Source organism: Oncorhynchus mykiss, chromosome 28 (genome assembly GCF_057628025.1).
Source record: "Oncorhynchus mykiss isolate SJ-2025 chromosome 28, ASM5762802v1, whole genome shotgun sequence".
Classification (NCBI taxonomy): Eukaryota; Metazoa; Chordata; class Actinopteri; order Salmoniformes; family Salmonidae; genus Oncorhynchus; species Oncorhynchus mykiss.
The window spans coordinates 42,543,658-42,563,734 of record NC_143049.1 but is presented as its reverse complement, the minus strand read 5'-3'; the positions used below and the strand labels follow the sequence as shown (position 1 = coordinate 42,563,734).

At 41.8% G+C, this 20,077-nt stretch overlaps 1 protein-coding gene across 1 annotated transcript in view; it reads left to right on the top strand.

Annotated features, from left to right (window-relative positions):
• Positions 1-6,262: 6,262 nt before the first annotated feature.
• LOC110508261 (PDZ domain-containing protein GIPC1) overlaps positions 6,263-20,077 on the top strand; it is a 50,255-nt gene continuing 36,440 nt past the window's right edge. The window contains exon 1 of the mRNA XM_036966534.2: positions 6,263-6,913. Within this exon, the coding sequence (XP_036822429.1) occupies positions 6,641-6,913 (273 nt within the window). The 5' untranslated portion in view covers positions 6,263-6,640. The remainder of the gene's footprint in view (positions 6,914-20,077) is intronic.

Genomic DNA, 20,077 nt, shown 5'->3' with positions numbered 1-20,077 from the left:
AGTGTTCTTTAGTCATGTGGTTTGTGTTCTTTAGTCATGTGGTTTGTGTTCTTTAGTCATGTGTTTAGTGTTCTTTATTCGTAGTGTTTTTTTGTCATGTGGTTTAGTGTTCTTTAGTCATGTGGTTTGTGTTCTTTAGTCATGTGTTTAGTGTTCTTTAGTCATGTGGTTTAGTGTTCTTTAGTCATGTGGTTTAGTGTTCTTTAGTCATGTGTTTAGTGTTCTTTAGTCATGTGTTTAGTGTTCTTTAGTCATGTGTTTAGTGTTCTTTAGTCATGTGGTTTAGTGTTCTTTAGTCATGTGGTTTGTGTTCTTTAGTCATTTGGTTTAGTGTTTTTTAGTCATGTGGTTTGTGTTCTTTAGTCATGTGTTTAGTGTTCTTTAGTCATGTGGTTTGTGTTCTTTAGTCATGTGTTTAGTGTTCTTTATTCGTAGTGTTTTTTTGTCATGTGGTTTAGTGTTCTTTAGTCATGTGGTTTAGTGTTCTTTAGTCATGTGTTTAGTGTTCTTTAGTCATGTGGTTTGTGTTCTTTAGTCATGTGGTTTGTGTTCTTTAGTCATGTGGTTTGTGTTCTTTAGTCATGTGGTTTGTGTTCTTTAGTCATGTGGTTTGTGTTCTTTATTCGTAGTGTTCTTTAGTCATGTGTTTAGTGTTTTTTAGTCATGTGTTTAGTGTTCTTTAGTCATGTGGTTTGTGTTCTTTAGTCATGTGTTTAGTGTTCTTTAGTCATGTGGTTTGTGTTCTTTAGTCATGTGTTTAGTGTTCTTTAGTCATGTGGTTTGTGTTCTTTAGTCATGTGTTTAGTGTTCTTTATTCGTAGTGTTTTTTTGTCATGTGGTTTAGTGTTCTTTAGTCATGTGGTTTGTGTTCTTTAGTCATGTGTTTAGTGTTCTTTAGTCATGTGGTTTAGTGTTCTTTAGTCATGTGGTTTAGTGTTCTTTAGTCATGTGTTTAGTGTTCTTTAGTCATGCGTTTAGTGTTCTTTAGTCATGTGGTTTAGTGTTCTTTAGTCATGTGGTTTGTGTTCTTTAGTCATTTGGTTTAGTGTTCTTTAGTCATGTGGTTTGTGTTCTTTAGTCATGTGTTTAGTGTTCTTTAGTCATGTGGTTTGTGTTCTTTAGTCATGTGTTTAGTGTTCTTTATTCGTAGTGTTTTTTTGTCATGTGGTTTAGTGTTCTTTAGTCATGTGGTTTAGTGTTCTTTAGTCATGTGTTTAGTGTTCTTTAGTCATGTGTTTAGTGTTCTTTAGTCATGTGGTTTGTGTTCTTTAGGCATGTGGTTTGTGTTCTTTAGTCATGTGTTTAGTGTTCTTTAGTCATGTGGTTTGTGTTCTTTAGTCATGTGGTTTGTGTTCTTTAGTCATGTGGTTTGTGTTCTTTATTCGTAGTGTTCTTTAGTCATGTGTTTAGTGTTTTTTAGTCATGTGTTTAGTGTTCTTTAGTCATGTGGTTTGTGTTCTTTAGTCATGTGTTTAGTGTTCTTTAGTCATGTGGTTTGTGTTCTTTAGTCATGTGTTTAGTGTTCTTTAGTCATGTGGTTTGTGTTCTTTAGTCATGTGTTTAGTGTTCTTTATTCGTAGTGTTTTTTTGTCATGTGGTTTAGTGTTCTTTAGTCATGTGGTTTGTGTTCTTTAGTCATGTGGTTTGTGTTCTTTAGTCATGTGGTTTGTGTTCTTTAGTCATGTGGTTTAGTGTTCTTTAGTCATGTGGTTTGTGTTCTTTAGTCATGTGGTTTGTGTTCTTTAGTCATGTGGTTTAGTGTTCTTTAGTCATGTGGTTTGTGTTCTTTAGTCATGTGTTTAGTGTTCTTTAGTCATGTGGTTTAGTGTTCTTTAGTCATGTGGTTTAGTGTTCTTTAGTCATGTGGTTTAGTGTTCTTTAGTCATGTGGTTTGTGTTCTTTAGTCATGTGGTTTAGTGTTCTTTAGTCATGTGGTTTAGTGTTCTTTAGTCATGTGTTTAGTGTTCTTTAGTCATGTGGTTTGTGTTCTTTAGTCATGTGGTTTGTGTTCTTTAGTCATGTGGTTTGTGTTCTTTATTCGTAGTGTTCTTTAGTCATGTGGTTTAGTGTTCTTTAGTCATGTGGTTTAGTGTTCTTTAGTCATGTGGTTTAGTGTTCTTTAGTCATGTGGTTTGTGTTCTTTAGTCATGTGTTTAGTGTTCTTTAGTCATGTGGTTTAGTGTTCTTTAGTCATGTGGTTTAGTGTTCTTTAGTCATGTGGTTTAGTGTTCTTTAGTCATGTGGTTTAGTGTTCTTTAGTCATGTGGTTTGTGTTCTTTAGTCATGTGGTTTAGTGTTCTTTAGTCATGTGTTTAGTGTTCTTTAGTCATGTGGTTAGTGTTCTTTAGTCATGTGTTTAGTGTTCTTTAGTCATGTGGTTTGTGTTCTTTAGTCATGTGTTTAGTGTTCTTTAGTCATGTGGTTTGTGTTCTTTAGTCATGTGTTTAGTGTTCTTTATTCGTAGTGTTTTTTTGTCATGTGGTTTAGTGTTCTTTAGTCATGTGGTTTAGTGTTCTTTAGTCATGTGTTTAGTGTTCTTTAGTCATGTGTTTAGTGTTCTTTAGTCATGTGTTTAGTGTTCTTTAGTCATGTGGTTTAGTGTTCTTTAGTCATGTGGTTTAGTGTTCTTTAGTCATGTGGTTTAGTGTTCTTTAGTCATGTGGTTTGTGTTCTTTAGTCATGTGGTTTGTGTTCTTTAGTCATGTGGTTTGTGTTCTTTAGTCATGTGGTTTGTGTTCTTTAGTCATGTGGTTTGTGTTCTTTAGTCATGTGGTTTGTGTTCTTTAGTCATGTGGTTTGTGTTCTTTAGTCATGTGGTTTAGTGTTCTTTAGTCATGTGGTTTAGTGTTCTTTAGTCATGTGGTTTGTGTTCTTTAGTCATGTGGTTTAGTGTCCTTTAGTCATGTGGTTTAGTGTTCTTTAGTCATGTGGTTTAGTGTTCTTTAGTCATGTGGTTTAGTGTTCTTTAGTCATGTGGTTTGTGTTCTTTAGTCATGTGGTTTAGTGTTCTTTAGTCATGTGGTTTAGTGTTCTTTAGTCATGTGGTTTGTGTTCTTTAGTCATGTGGTTTGTGTTCTTTAGTCATGTGGTTTGTGTTCTTTAGTCATGTGGTTTGTGTTCTTTAGTCATGTGGTTTGTGTTCTTTAGTCATGTGGTTTGTGTTCTTTAGTCATGTGGTTTGTGTTCTTTAGTCATGTGGTTTAGTGTTCTTTAGTCATGTGGTTTGTGTTCTTTAGTCATGTGGTTTAGTGTTCTTTAGTCATGTGGTTTAGTGTTCTTTAGTCATGTGGTTTGTGTTCTTTAGTCATGTGTTTAGTGTTCTTTAGTCATGTGGTTTAGTGTTCTTTAGTCATGTGGTTTAGTGTTCTTTAGTCATGTGGTTTAGTGTTCTTTAGTCATGTGGTTTGTGTTCTTTAGTCATGTGGTTTAGTGTTCTTTAGTCATGTGGTTTAGTGTTCTTTAGTCATGTGTTTAGTGTTCTTTAGTCATGTGGTTTGTGTTCTTTAGTCATGTGGTTTGTGTTCTTTAGTCATGTGGTTTGTGTTCTTTATTCGTAGTGTTCTTTAGTCATGTGGTTTAGTGTTCTTTAGTCATGTGGTTTAGTGTTCTTTAGTCATGTGGTTTAGTGTTCTTTAGTCATGTGGTTTGTGTTCTTTAGTCATGTGTTTAGTGTTCTTTAGTCATGTGGTTTAGTGTTCTTTAGTCATGTGGTTTAGTGTTCTTCAGTCATGTGGTTTAGTGTTCTTTAGTCATGTGGTTTGTGTTCTTTAGTCATGTGGTTTAGTGTTCTTTAGTCATGTGGTTTAGTGTTCTTTAGTCATGTGTTTAGTGTTCTTTAGTCATGTGGTTTGTGTTCTTTAGTCATGTGGTTTGTGTTCTTTAGTCATGTGGTTTGTGTTCTTTATTCGTAGTGTTCTTTAGTCATGTGGTTTAGTGTTCTTTAGTCATGTGTTTTGTGTTCTTTAGTAATGTGTTTAGTGTTCTTTAGTCATGTGGTTTGTGTTCTTTATTCGTAGTGTTCTTTAGTCATGTGGTTTAGTGTTCTTTAGTCATGTGGTTTAGTGTTCTTTAGTCATGTGGTTTGTGTTCTTTAGTCATGTGGTTTGTGTTCTTTAGTCATGTGGTTTGTGTTCTTTAGTCATGTGGTTTAGTGTTCTTTAGTCATGTGGTTTGTGTTCTTTAGTCATGTGGTTTGTGTTCTTTAGTCATGTGGTTTGTGTTCTTTAGTCATGTGGTTTGTGTTCTTTAGTCATGTGGTTTGTGTTCTTTAGTCATGTGGTTTGTGTTCTTTAGTCATGTGGTTTGTGTTCTTTAGTCATGTGGTTTGTGTTCTTTAGTCATGTGGTTTGTGTTCTTTAGTCATGTGGTTTGTGTTCTTTAGTCATGTGTTTAGTGTTCTTTAGTCATGTGTTTAGTGTTCTTTAGTCATGTGGTTTAGTGTTCTTTAGTCATCTGGTTTAGTGTTCTTTAGTCATGTGGTTTAGTGTTCTTTAGTCATGTGGTTTAGTGTTCTTTAGTCATGTGGTTTAGTGTTCTTTAGTCATGTGGTTTAGTGTTCTTTAGTCATGTGGTTTAGTGTTCTTTAGTCATGTGGTTTGTGTTCTTTAGGCATGTGGTTTGTGTTCTTTAGTCATGTGGTTTAGTGTTCTTTAGTCATGTGGTTTAGTGTTCTTTAGTCATGTGGTTTAGTGTTCTTTAGTCATGTGGTTTGTGTTCTTTAGTCATGTGGTTTGTGTTCTTTAGTCATGTGGTTTAGTGTTCTTTAGTCATGTGGTTTGTGTTCTTTAGTCATGTGGTTTGTGTTCTTTAGTCATGTGGTTTGTGTTCTTTATTCGTAGTGTTCTTTAGTCATGTGGTTTAGTGTTCTTTAGTCATGTGGTTTAGTGTTCTTTAGTCATGTGTTTAGTGTTCTTTAGTCATGTGGTTTGTGTTCTTTATTCGTAGTGTTTAGTGTTCTTTAGTCATGTGGTTTAGTGTTCTTTAGTCATGTGCTTAGTGTTCTTTAGTCATGTGGTTTGTGTTCTTTAGTCATGTGTTTAGTGTTCTTTAGTCATGTGTTTAGTGTTCTTTAGTCATGTGGTTTAGTGTTCTTTAGTCATGTGGTTTAGTGTTCTTTAGTCATGTGGTTTAGTGTTCTTTAGTCATGTGGTTTAGTGTTCTTTAGTCATGTGGTTTAGTGTTCTTTAGTCATGTGGTTTAGTGTTCTTTAGTCATGTGGTTTGTGTTCTTTAGTCATGTGGTTTGTGTTCTTTAGTCATGTGGTTTGTGTTCTTTAGTCATGTGGTTTAGTGTTCTTTAGTCATGTGGTTTAGTGTTCTTTAATCATGTGGTTTAGTGTTCTTTAGTCATGTGGTTTAGTGTTCTTTAGTCATGTGGTTTGTGTTCTTTAGTCATGTGGTTTGTGTTCTTTATTCGTAGTGTTCTTTAGTCATGTGGTTTAGTGTTCTTTAGTCATGTGTTTAGTGTTCTTTAGTCATGTGGTTTGTGTTCTTTAGTCATGTGGTTTGTGTTCTTTATTCGTAGTGTTCTTTAGTCATGTGGTTTAGTGTTCTTTAGTCATGTGGTTTGTGTTCTTTAGTCATGTGGTTTAGTGTTCTTTAGTCATGTGTTTAGTGTTCTTTAGTCATGTGGTTTGTGTGGACCCCAACAACTAATGGGGACCTGAATAAAATCATTAATGCCAAACTGATGCAGGTGGGGATAAAGGCCTAAATGAAGGCCTACATTTGAATCAGACCATTTGCCTACTTGGCTCATAGGTTTGTGTAAATTCCTCTGTGTTTACGTGGTACTTACAGAGGCAGGTACAGTCTTATTCATATAGTTTTCAAATAAAAAGTCAGTGGAGGGAAAACAATAGGATACTTAGCGGGGGAGGGGAGCTTTACATTATAGACGGCTGGGAGGAATGGCTGCAGCAGAAAATAAACATAAATAAAAAACTATTATGCTAAATAGTTATTATCTGGCTAGTAAATGGTGGGCCTATAGGGGGGGGCGGTCCAATGTGTTTCAAATGCCAAAGCCGATATCTGGTCCAAGTCAATGGTCCAAGTCAATAGCCCCTTTATAGGCCTAAATAAATCAACTCCATATGAAGGGGGGGGGAAACAACTAAGGGTAACAACTTTAAGTACTCTACTTTATAACAAAATGTGTCCATGTATGTTCTTGAAACACATGTTGTTTTGATTGAAGACTCAGATTGGTCACCTGAGTCAGCAGGACGACAGGTATAACAGGCCTGCCTGTTCGGCGCATATCTCCATGCCCCCACTGCGCCTGCGTTCCCAGCATATTGAAACAGAGGCGCAGTTGTCTGACAGAGTTGAGAGATACAGTAAGATAGATACAGTACGATAGACACAACGAGGAAAACATCGCGTCGCACGTTCGCCACCTACCTGTTGAATATCACCGCCGTTTAATTTGCAAGTTTGGGGTTGGGTTGACGAGTCACTCACTGTCGAAGAACAAAGTCGAACCTGGAAAAAGGAGAGTCAGTCGAGGTTTTGTCGAGGTAAATGCGGAAGGAAAGAGGATTTGTGCAACTGGTAGCCACTCCAATGTTCTAACCGGACCGACAGACCAAAGGATTTATCAACCGATCAAACCGATTTATTGACGCCAAAAAACCACAATGCCTTTAGGACTGAGGAGAAAGAAGAACAAGTCGAGAGAGAGCTCGAACCTGGTGGAGAATGAGGAGGTCGGTGGACACGCAACTGGGAGCTCCGTGAAGTCGACCGTAAACGGAGCGGGGCTCCCACCGCCACCTGCCAACCTGCGGCCCAAACTAGTGTTCCACACTCAGCTCGCCCACGGCAGCCCCACGGGAAGGATCGAGGGATTTAGTAACGTCAAAGAACTCTACGGGAAAATAGCTGATACGTTCAATTTAAGTCCACCAGAGGTATGTTTTTTTTTAACAACTTTTGTAGTTGTAGACCGATAAAACGAGGTTTTCTGAATGCCAAAACGGGGCAAAGTTTTTGCGCAAGGTGCGCCCTGACCGTGCCGCTTACCTACGCACAAAGAGGCTGAGTTTGACGTTCGCTAGACTGAGGATAAGCAGTACCTGGTAGAAGTGAGTCAGAACCAAGCCTTATTTATCCTAGGCTACATGAGACCTCACATGGTTTGACAGGTATTCCATTTAACTGTAGTTTCTGGGGCAATTTGGTGAGACTATTGTCCCTGTTCAGTTTAGGGAATAATAATGACATCAAAATAAATATAATAACTTATTATTTTAATAGATTGGGCTGTATGGGCATCTGTGTTTACATGATCATTGAGTCACATTAATAAATGGGGCTATATTTACATGGTCATTGAATCACATTAATAAATGGGGCTATATTTACATGATCATTGAATCACATTAATAAATGGGGCTATATTTACCTGGTCATTGAATCACATTAATAAATGGGGCTATATTTACCTGGTCATTGAATCACATTGAGAAGTTTAACAACTGTACAGGTTTTTGGTTCATAGAAAATCCTTCTTGATTCTCTTTGAGATAGTTGGACTCTGTTTACGTGGTTAAATACCATCCTCTTTGAAGAGAATGAAGGCCTCGACTCACAGACAGACAGACATTAGGAAAAGGTATTTCTCTACGGTGAGGGAGAGAAAAAAAAAACAACCATGTCTCCGTAAACAACAAGTGCATGTTCACATCCCATTCTGTCAGCCAACATCCCTGAGCCTGTTCACATCCCATTCTGTCAGCCCTCATCCCTGAGCCTGTTCACATCCCATTCTGTCAGCCCTCATCCCTGAGCCTGTTCACATCCCATTCTGTCAGCCCTCATCCCTGAGCCTGTTCACATCCCATTCTGTCAGCCCTCATCCCTGAGCCTGTTCACATCCCATTCTGTCAGCCCTCATCCCTGAGCCTGTTCACATCCCATTCTGTCAGCCCTCATCCCTGAGCCTGTTCACATCCCATTCTGTCAGCCCTCATCCCTGAGCCTGTTCACATCCCATTCTGTCAGCCCTCATCCCTGAGCCTGTTCACATCCCATTCTGTCAGCCCTCATCCCTGAGCCTGTTCACATCCCATTCTGTCAGCCCTCATCCCTGAGCCTGTTCACATCCCATTCTGTCAGCCCTCATCCCTGAGCCTGTTCACATCCCATTCTGTCAGCCAACATCCCTGAGCCTGTTCACATCCCATTCTGTCAGCCCTCATCCCTGAGCCTGTTCACATCCCATTCTGTCAGCCCTCATCCCTGAGCCTGTTCACATCCCATTCTGTCAGCCCTCATCCCTGAGCCTGTTCACATCCCATTCTGTCAGCCCTCATCCCTGAGCCTGTTCACATCCCATTCTGTCAGCCCTCATCCCTGAGCCTGTTCACATCCCATTCTGTCAGCCCTCATCCCTGAGCCTGTTCACATCCCATTCTGTCAGCCAACATCCCTGAGCCTGTTCACATCCCATTCTGTCAGCCCTCATCCCTGAGCCTGTTCACATCCCATTCTGTCAGCCCTCATCCCTGAGCCTGTTCACATCCCATTCTGTCAGCCCTCATCCCTGAGCCTGTTCACATCCCATTCTGTCAGCCCTCATCCCTGAGCCTGCCAGGCTCGGCTACCAAGGCCATACATCCCAAATCGCACCCTATTCCCTATAGGCCCTGGCCAAAGGTAGTGCACTAAAAGAGGATAGGGTGCCATTTAGGCCTCAGTCATTGTGCTGTCGGTCTTTGTTAAATGAGTCTGTGAGTGACATGTCTGTCTTTTGTCTTTCTGAGCTGGACCTGATAGGTTGGCCGACCAGCCCGCCTCTGCTATCACACAGGGACACATTTGAGCTGGAGCCATCGTTTTACACACACACCACCAACGTAGATGATCCCACAGTGACAGATATATGAGAGAGAGATATATGAGAGAGAGAGAGAGAGAGAGAGATTGATTCTCAGGAACCAGACAAACCAGACCGATGGACAAACTGGGGAAACAAAAAAAACATAAAGTTAAAAACATTTTAAAAAACAAAGTTAAACAAACATAATGTCTTTTTATCTGACCTTAACAGAAACTCAACCGTTTCCCAATGCATCTGTTGCATCACTACTACCAGACATTGCTATTATGTCTAATAATTTCTTTCCAAACGTGCCCCGACTTCGCCCGACAACTCAAAGTGAGTTCTTCCGCAGCATACTAGGAAGTCGTTTGTGGTGACATCCAAAATGAGGGCTTTTGGTACAAAACAAAGTCATCAGCGATTGGATCATCTCCTAACCAATTAGAGTATCAAAGCCAATTACACATTTTCAAAACGCAGCTTTACACACCTGGCTCTGGCACAACTCAATCGGTTTCTGCGACCAATCAGAAGGTCTAGAATGGATTTCCATTCTAGAATCCCCCGGGGAGGTACTCCGATCCAGACTCATTGTAGAGAAGAAACTAATGTCTGTGGGCGTGGCCTCGCGTTTGGCCGGAACAAGGAGTAACCAGACAAGTCCCGTCTCCCAACGTGTTTGAACATGACTCCTCTTTCTTGGTTTGTGAGCATGTTGTTGAAAACATATCTTCACTACAGGATAGGGGCTGTTTGATACCCATTTTGGACTGTGTTGTATGTTTAATTTTTAAACAGACCTCATGATCTGGGAATAGGGGAGAAACTAGATCTGTTGTATCTCCCAAAGAGAGGCAGGGAGGTGTTGTGGTGGTTGGAATCTCCCAAATCTCCCAAAGGAAGTCCCCTACTTCCTGCCGGTGGGCACAGCCTAAAGACCATCCTGATAAAGCCTCTCTGTCCTGGACCATGGGTCTTCAGGGAGACGAGTTAGAGCTAACCACACCCCTACAACTTTCTACTTTGTCAACTACTTGGCAGAAGTGTAATATAGTATTGACCCAAATATTATTTTGGTGAGACCGGTAAGGTAAGTTGCCAGACAAAAAAAAGACAGCTGTGATTTATTGTTTGGTATACCTTAACGTCAGCTAGGGCTTTGTATAGGAAATAGAGGTCGACCGATTATGATTTTTCAACGCTGATACCGATTATTGGAGGACCAAAAAAGCCGATACAAATAAATAAATCAGCCGATTTAAAAATCGGTAATAATGACAATTACAACAATACTGAATGAACACTTAATATAATACATCAATAAAATACATTTAGCCTCAAATAAATAATGAAACATGTTCAATTTGCAAAAACAAAGTGTTGGAGAAGAAAGTAAAAGTGCAATATGTGCCATGTAAGAAAGCTAACGTTTCAGTTCCTTGCTCAGAACATGAGAACATATGAAAGCTGGTGGTTCCTTTTAACATGAGTCTTCAATATTCCAAGGTAAGAGGTTATAGTATTTATAGGACTATTTCCCTCTATACCATTTGTATTTCATTAACCTTTGACTATTGATGTTCTTATAGGCACTTTAGTATTGCCAGTGTAACAGTGTAGCTTCCGTCCCTCTCCTCGCTCCTCCCTGGGCTCGAAACAGGAACACAACGACAACAGCCACCCTAGAAGCAGCGTCACCCATGCAGAGCAAGGGGAACAACTACTAGAAGGCTCAGAGAGAGTGACGTTTGAAACGCTATTAGCGCACGCTAACTAGCTAGCCATTTCACATCGGTTACACCAGCCTCATCTCGGGAGTTGATAGGCTTGAAGTCATAAACAGCGCAATGCTTGACGCACAACGAAGAGCTGCTGGCAAAACGCACGAAAGTGCTGTTTGAATGAATGTTTACGCACCTGCTTCTGCCTACCACCTCTCAGTCAGATACTTAGGTACTTGTATGCTTGTATGCTCAGTCAGATTATATGCAACGCAGGACACGCTAGATAATATCTAGTAATATCAACCATGTGTAGTTAACTAGTGATTATGATTGATTGTTTTTTATAAGATAAGTTTAATGCTAGCTAGCAACTTACCTTGGCTTACTGCATTCGCGTAACAGGCAGGCTCCTTGTGGAGTGCAACGAGAGAGAGGCAGGTCGTAATTGCCTTGGACGAGTTAACTGTACGGTTGCAAGATTGGATCCCCCGAGCTGACAAGGTGAAAATCTGTCGTTCTGCCCCTGAACGAGGCAGTTAACCCACCGTTCCTAGGCCGTCATTGAAAATAAGAATGTGTTCTTAAATGACTTGCCTAGTTAAATAAAAGGTATATACATATTTTAAAAAGTACTATTTTTTTTTTATTTTTAATCGGCGCCCAAAAATACCGATTTCCGATTGTTATGAAAACTTGAAATCGGCCCTAATTAAATCGGCCGTTCCGATTAATCGGTCGACCTCTAATAGGAAATCACTTGAACACTCATTGTGCAAGTCAGACTTGTTGTGAACATGGTCTCCATTACCATGGCTTACCTAAAACACAAACCTTCAGTCCAATTCATCACCGCCGTGATGTCTGGGATTCTGTGTATTACCACACACGTCGTCACCTCAGGATTCTGTGTATTACCACACACGTCGTCACCTCAGGATTCTGTGTATTACCACACACGTCGTCACCTCAGGATTCTGTGTATTACCACACACGTCTTCACCTCAGGATTCTGTGTATTACCACACACGCCGTCACCTCAGGATTCTGTGTATTACCACACACGTCTTCACCTCAGGATTCTGTGTATTACCACACACGTCGTCACCTCAGGATTCTGTGTATTACCACACACGTCATCACCTCAGGATTCTGTGTATTACCACACACGTCTTCACCTCAGGATTCTGTGTATTACCACACACGCCGTCACCTCAGGATTCTGTGTATTACCACAGACGTCATCACCTCAGGATTCTGTGTATTACCACACACGTCATCGCCTCAGGATTCTGTGTATTACCACACACGTCGTCACCTCAGGATTCTGTGTATTACCACACACGTCGTCACCTCAGGATTCTGTGTATTACCACACACGTCATCACCTCAGGATTCTGTGTATTACCACACACGTCTTCACCTCAGGATTCTGTGTATTACCACACACGTCGTCGCCTCAGGATTCTGTGTATTACCACACACGTCGTCGCCTCAGGATTCTGTGTATTACCACACACGTCGTCACCTCAGGATTCTGTGTATTACCACACACGTCGTCACCTCAGGATTCTGTGTATTACCACACACGTCGTCACCTCAGGATTCTGTGTATTACCACACACGTCGTCACCTCAGGATTCTGTGTATTACCACACACGTCGTCACCTCAGGATTCTGTGTATTACCACACACGTCGTCACCTCAGGATTCTGTGTATTACCACACACGTCGTCACCTCAGGATTCTGTGTATTACCACACACGTCGTCACCTCAGGATTCTGTGTATTACCACACACGTCGTCACCTCAGGATTCTGTGTATTACCACACACGTCGTCACCTCAGGATTCTGTGTATTACCACACACGTCGTCACCTCAGGATTCTGTGTATTACCACACACGTCGTCACCTCAGGATTCTGTGTATTACCACACACGTCGTCGCCTCAGGATTCTGAAGGAGACGTGGAGAAAGCAGTCCTCATCTCTCACTGAGCTCTGTCATGAGGACGTTTTGCAGCGTAGAAGCTAGGCTTACTCCAGTCACAGGTGATCTGTACCTGTGACTACAGGTCAAAGTCTGCTGCAGTAGAGCTTTTTACTACAGGTGAGTTACCAGGACCACAGGTGTGGCTCTCTGGCAGGCAGCGTGACCTGCAGCCTGTCTCTGTCCACCTGCCGTCTCTATGCATCTACCTGTACTATTGGCTAGCTACTAGGGTTAGACCGTGTGTGGTCTCTGTGTACCCATCTACCTGTACTATTGGCTAGGGTTAGGCCTTGGTTTTTGTGGGCCTGGGCAATATGGCCTAAAAAAAAAAAATCAGATCTACATTTTCTTTCAAACTTTTATGGGTGCTTCCATGATATCTAATTAAAAAAAAATCTAAATCAATTTTGTTGTACATTTTAAAGATCAAATACAAACAGTCAGCTATGGTCTAATGAAATCAGAGCTTGCGAAGTTACAAATAGGCTGAATAGAAACCTTCCACAACCATAAGACCCACTAATAATTACATTATTTTATCAAAATAGTTTAATCTGCTTTTGTGCAGTAATCACTGATCTGTCTTTCAAGTCTGTGAAAATGGCTTTTTTTTTTTTGTGTTACAAATTTAACATGACCATAACGCACGTTCACTAATAATGACTGACTTATTCAGCACGTGCGCTTCGAGTAGCTCTCTGGCAGCGTGACCAGCAACCTGTCTGTCCACCTGCCGTCTCTATGTACAGTGCCTTGCGAAAGTATTCGGCCCCCTTGAACTTTGCGACCTTTTGCCACATTTCAGGCTTCAAACATAAAGATATAAAACTGTATTTTTTTGTGAAGAATCAACAACAAGTGGGACACAATCATGAAGTGGAACGACATTTATTGGATATTTCAAACTTTAACAAATCAAAAACTGAACAATTGGGCGTGCAAAATTATTCAGCCCCTTTACTTTTAGTGCAGCAAACTCTCTCCAGAAGTTCAGTGAGGATCTCTGAATGATCCAATGTTGTGCCAAGCTTGTAGTGTCATACCCAAGAAGACTTGAGGCTGTAATCACTGCCAAAGGTGCTTCAACAAAGTACTGAGTAAAAGGGTCTGAATACTTCTGTAAATGTAATATTTCAGTTTTGTATGTTTAATACATTTGGAAAATGTCTAACTGTTTTTGCTTTGTCATTTATGGTGTGTTTTGTGTAGATTAAGGGATTTTTGAATAAGGCTGTAACATAACGAAGTGGAAAAAGTCAAAGGGTCTGAATACTTTCTAAATGCCCTGTACCTATCGGTGCTATTAGCTCAGGTAGGGCTGTGCTCTCTGTGTACCGATCTGCACTGCTTGGGCTCACCACGTCATTTGGTTACAGTTTGAATACTTCAGCTTCCTTCGACCAGGTGTAGCTTGTTGTCTCTTTCTTTATTGGTACTAACTGCAGTGTGTTGTCTGCCGCTGAGCGAGTGCAGATCGACCCTATGCTAGTCCATGTAAACAAGGTCTGAGTAGTCTTTGTTTGGCTAATTTCAAGCTTTGCTTTGCTGTCAGTGTACAAACTGAAGTAGACTGCGCTAGAGTAGACCAATGGTAGTCTCGTGTTATTTTAAGTTTACAGCAAGCCTGACATTTCCTAATTGCTCAAAGGGATTAAAATGTTACAACCAATCCCATCTGATGGAAGCTGTGTGTGTGTGTGGCTTTCTTGACATGGAGACATCTCAAGATAACTGGTCTAATCCAAGGCTTACTCCACTGGGAGTAAGACATTAATAATTAATTATCTAATACATGCTCACGTCATCACCAAACAATAACACTGGGTTTGGAGTCACATTTTTGTGATTTTGTGTGTGTGTGTGGGGGGGGGGGGGGACTACATTGATTTATTTTGGCTTATTTGTTTTGTTAGTGTTCGTTTACAATGGATTTTCTTCACCTGAAAACATTTCCATTCCAAATCAGGGATTACTGGAGCTTACTGTAATAACGTTGTGGTTTTAAAAGGAAGGGGTCAGCGCATTGTTGTTATTGAGGAGCAGAGCTCATTGTTGTTATTGAGGAGCAGAGCTCATTGTTGTTATTGAGGAGCAGAGCTCATTGTTGTTATTGAGGAGCAGAGCTCATTGTTGTTATTGAGGAGCAGAGCTCATTGTTGTTATTGAGGAGCAGAGCTCATTGTTGTTATTGAGGAGCAGAGCTCATTGTTGTTATTGAGGAGCAGAGCTCATTGTTGTTATTGAGGAGCAGAGCTCATTGTTGTTATTGAGGAGCAGAGCTCGTTGTTGTTATTGAGGAGCAGAGCTCGTTGTTGTTATTGAGGAGCAGAGCTCGTTGTTGTTATTGAGGAGCAGAGCTCATTGTTGTTATTGAGGAGCAGAGCTCATTGTTGTTATTGAGGAGCAGAGCTCATTGTTGTTGTTGAGGAGCAGAGCTCATTGTTGTTGTTGAGGAGCAGAGCTCGTTGTTGTTGAGGAGCAGAGCTCGTTGTTGTTATTGAGGAGCAGAGCTCATTGTTGTTATTGAGGAGCAGAGCTCATTGTTGTTATTGAGGAGCAGAGCTCATTGTTGTTATTGACGAGCAGAGCTCGTTGTTGTTATTGACGAGCAGAGCTCATTGTTGTTATTGAGGAGCAGAGCTCATTGTTGTTATTGAGGAGCAGAGCTCGTTGTTGTTATTGACGAGCAGAGCTCATTGTTGTTATTGAGGAGCAGAGCTCATTTGATTTTCTTTATGCCCTCAATCCTATTCCTTGATATTTTACTGAATTTATTATTTACTACTGTGTTATCTCGTTGATTTCACCTTTACATTCTTAATCAATTTGAAATGTTAAGGCTTTCCCTGTTGATTAAATTATTTAAAATGTCGTCACTTCTCTGGGTAAATAATGCATTTTAGTCAAGAAAAACAGGGAAGACATTAAGACCAAGTAACCTTTTCCAGATGTGTCCTGTAGAATACAATATAAAATACACAAACCCTATAAATATATACAGTACCAGTCAAACGTTTGGACACACCGACTCCTTCCAGGGTTTTTCTTTATTTGTACTCTATTTTCTACATTGTAGAATAATAGTGAAGACAACAAAACTATTAAATAACACATATGGAATCGTGTAGTAACCAACAAAGTGTTGTATATTTTAGATCCTTCAATGTCGCCACCCTTTACCTTGACAGCTATGTACTCTCTTGGCATTCTCTCAACCAGATTCATGAGGAATGCTTTTCCAAAGGTCTTGAAGGAGTTCCCACATATGCTGAGCACTTGTGGGTTGCTTTTCCTTCACTCTGCAGTCCAACTCATCCCAAACCATCTCAATTGGGTTGAGGTCAGGTGATTATGGAGGCCAGGTCATCTGACGCAGCACTCCATCACTCTCCTTCTTGGTCAAATAGCCCTTACACAGCCTGGAGGTGTGTTGGGTCATTGTCCTCTTGAAAAACAAATGATAGTCCCACTAAGCCCAAACCAGATGGGATGGAGTATCGCTGCAGAATGCTGTGGTAGCCATGCTGGTTAAGTGTGCCTTGAATTCTAAATAAATCACTGACAGTGTCACCAGCAAAGCACCATTGCACCTCCTCCATGCTTCACGGGGGGAAAGATCTGTTCACCTACTCATTTATTTATTTATTTTTTTACCCCTTTTTTCTCCCCAATTTTGTGGTATCCAATTGGTAGTTAGTCTTGTCTCATCGCTGCAACTCCCGTACGGACTCAGGAGAGGTGAAGGCCTTGCATCCTCCGAAACACAACCCAACCAAGCCGCACTGCTTCTTGACACAATACAATGCCCACTTAACCCGGAAGCCAGCCGCACCATTGTGTCAGAGGAAACACCGTACACCTGGCGACCGTGTCAGCGTGCGCTGCGCCCGGCCCGCCACAGGAGACGCTAGTGCGCAATGGGACAAGGATATCCCTGCTGGCCAAACCCTCCCCTAACCCGGACGACGCTGGGCCGAACCCTCCCCTATCCCGGACGATGCGCCACCCATGGACCTCTGCCTGCGACAGAGCCTGGACTCGAACCCAGAAACTCTAGTGGCACAGCTAGCACTGCGATGCAGTTCCTTACACCACTCGGGAGGCCCTGTGTGTAGATTGATGAATTCTAAATAAATCAGTGTCACCAGCAAAGCATCCCCACACCACCTCCTCCTCCATGCTTCATGGTGGGTACCACACATGCAGAGATAATCCATTGAAACCAAAAATTTTAAATTTGGACTCATCAGACCAAAAGGACAGATTTCCACCGGTCTAATGTTCATTGCTCGTGTTTCTTGGCCCAAGCAAGTCTCTTTTTATTATTGGTGTCCTTTAGAAGTGGTTTCTTTGCACCAATTGGACCATGAAGGCCTGATTCACACAGTCTCCTCTGAACAGTTGATGTTGAGATGTGTCTGTTACTTGAACTCTGAAGCATTTATTTGGGCTGCAATTTCTGAGGCTGGTAACTCTAATGAACTTATCCTCTGCAGCAGAGGTAACTCTGGGTCTTCCTTTCCTGTGGTGGTCCTCATGAGAGCCAGTTTCATCATAGTGCTTGATGGTTTTTGTGACCGCACTTGAAGGAACTTTCAAAGTTCTTGAAATGTTCCGGATTGACTGACTGTCATGGCTTAAAGTAATTATGGACTCGTTTCTCTTTGCTTATTTGAGATGTTCTTGCCATAATATGGACTTGGTCTTTTACCAGATAGGGCTATCTTCTGTATACCACCCCTACCTTGTCACAACACACCTGATTGGCTCAAACTAATTAAGGAAAGAAATTCCACAAATTAACTTTTAACAAGGCACACCTGTTTAATTTAAATACATTCCAGGTGACTTCCTCATGAAGCTGGTTGAGAGAATGCCAAGAGTGTGCAACGCTGTCAAGGCAAAAGGGGTGGCTACTTTGAAGAATCTGAAATATATTTTGATTTGTTGAAAGTTTTTGGTTACTACATTATTCCTTAGTTTTGACGAGAGAAAGAGCACACAAATAAAACATCACATATCATCCTGAAAAACAGTTTGGCAACTCAGATGTCTATACTTCAACAGCAAAGTTAGATAATTGGACGTTTATGAAGTAGGGATCTACAGGTCAATAGCAAAGTCCAGCCAACCTTTGGCTCAGATACCACAGTGTTCAAGTTCACATGTCTACAATATGCAACGTGTTTGAACAGCAACATAGAATGTGTTCAGTTTGGATCAGACAGAGACCAAGAGACCTCAGCTGAGACAGCCGGACAGACATGGGCTCCTCCATAACCTGTTTCTCCTGGACAGACATGGGGCTCCTCCATAACCTGTTTCTCCTGGACAGACATGGGGCTCCTCCATAACCTGTTTCTCCTGGACAGACATGGGGCTCCTCCATAACCTGTTTCTCCTGGACAGACATGGGGCTCCTCCATAACCTGTTTCTCCTGGACAGACATGGGGCTCCTCCATAACCTGTTTCTCCTGGACAGACATGGGCTCCATAACCTGTTTCTCCTGGACAGACATGGGGATCCTCCATAACCTGTTTCTCCTGGACAGACATGGGGCTCCTCCATAACCTGTTTCTCCTGGACAGACATGGGGCTCCTCCATAACCTGTTTCTCCTGGACAGACATGGGGCTCCTCCATAACCTGTTTCTCCTGGACAGACATGGGGCTCCTCCATAACCTGTTTCTCCTGGACAGACATGGGGCTCCTCCATAACCTGTTTCTCCTGGACAGACATGGGGCTCCTCCATAACCTGTTTCGCCTGGGCAGACATGGGCTCTATAACCTGTTTCTCCTGGGCAGACATGGTCTCCATAACCTGTTTCTCCTGGACAGACATGGGCTCCATAACCTGTTTCTCCTGGGCAGACATGGTCTCCATAACCTGTTTCTCCTGGACAGACATGGGGCTCCTCCATAACCTGTTTCTCCTGGACAGACATGGGGCTCCTCCATAACCTGTTTCTCCTGGACAGACATGGGGCTCCTCCATAACCTGTTTCTCCTGGACAGACATGGGGCTCCTCCATAACCTGTTTCTCCTGGACAGACATGGGGCTCCTCCATAACCTGTTTCTCCTGGACAGACATGGAGCTCCTCCATAACCTGTTTCTCCTGGACAGACATGGGGATCCTCCATAACCTGTTTCTCCTGGACAGACATGGAGCTCCTCCATAACCTGTTTCTCCTGGACAGACATGGGGCTCCTCCATAACCTGTTTCTCCTGGACAGACATGGAGCTCCTCCATAACCTGTTTCTCCTGGACAGACATGGGGCTCCTCCATAACCTGTTTCTCCTGGACAGACATGGGGCTCCTCCATAACCTGTTTCTCCTGGACAGACATGGGGCTCCTCCATAACCTGTTTCTCCTGGACAGACATGGAGCTCAATAACCTGTTTCTCCTGGACAGACATGGGGATCCTCCATAACCTGTTTCTCCTGGACAGACATGGGGCTCCTCCATAACCTGTTTCTCCTGGACAGAAAGCTCAGGTGTGAACTGAGACGTGATTACAGTGAAAGGGCTTCAGTTGATTAAGTGGCTGTTTACTACCCGCCAAAGGGGATAGAAGGGTTGCCACGGTCACGGCATTGTTGAGACAGAGGGTAAGACAGTTTTCATTGGCTGCTGAGAGGCGTGTGTGTGTGAGAGAGACAGAGAGAGAGCAGGTGGTGACCTCCAGTCATTGCTCAACCATTTACAATTACGATGTGATTGAATGATACTTTTGAAAAACACACGTATTTTCTACCTTGGGATTACAATCTCTGACACACGACTGGAGAAAGTGGACGCTTGTAGTTGGAGAAACCCCTGTCCACTTCAATGTCTTTATCTAGTGATGTTTTATTTCTATTTGGGCCGACAAAATAAAGCTATTGGTAGACCGACAGGCGTCTATTCTTTAGACCAATCAAATTGCTCAAATTTTAAATCGTGTATATGTGTGTGTAAAACAGATACACAATGTGTTTTAATTAAATCCACTATATCGTCTGGTAGTGCCTGAAGGTTTGGTGCCTGAAGGGCAACCAGAAGAGAGATATTTACCTGACCCAACTTCTCCGACTCCTGCTGGTTTTCACAGATTCTGCCATTACTCTCCTGAAGATGCCGTTATGGTTTGCATATGCAATTTTTTTGCTGACGTTCCCAATGTAAAAAATAAATATATCTTCATATCATTGTCATGTGGATAATCAAAATTCTATCCAAATAAATGCAACGAACTTCAAACAACTTTGGTCCGGCCAGAGGCTTGCGCTAGCAACATTGTATAAAATATTCTGGGCCCTCAATTTCCCACTCCAGTGAGCTCAGGACAGACACAGCTGTAGGCTATTTGATCAAGGGATAAGAAGCAGTGGTTGACTTGGACAGGAGCTGAGTTCAAAGTGCTCTACTGCTTGAGCTCCTGTTCCTTTTAAAGAATACCAACTCAACAGTATTGTGGACCACCTAAATATAAAACAGAACCCATTTCAGCCCAAGTCAAGAACTAAGGATGACAGAGGCAGAGAATT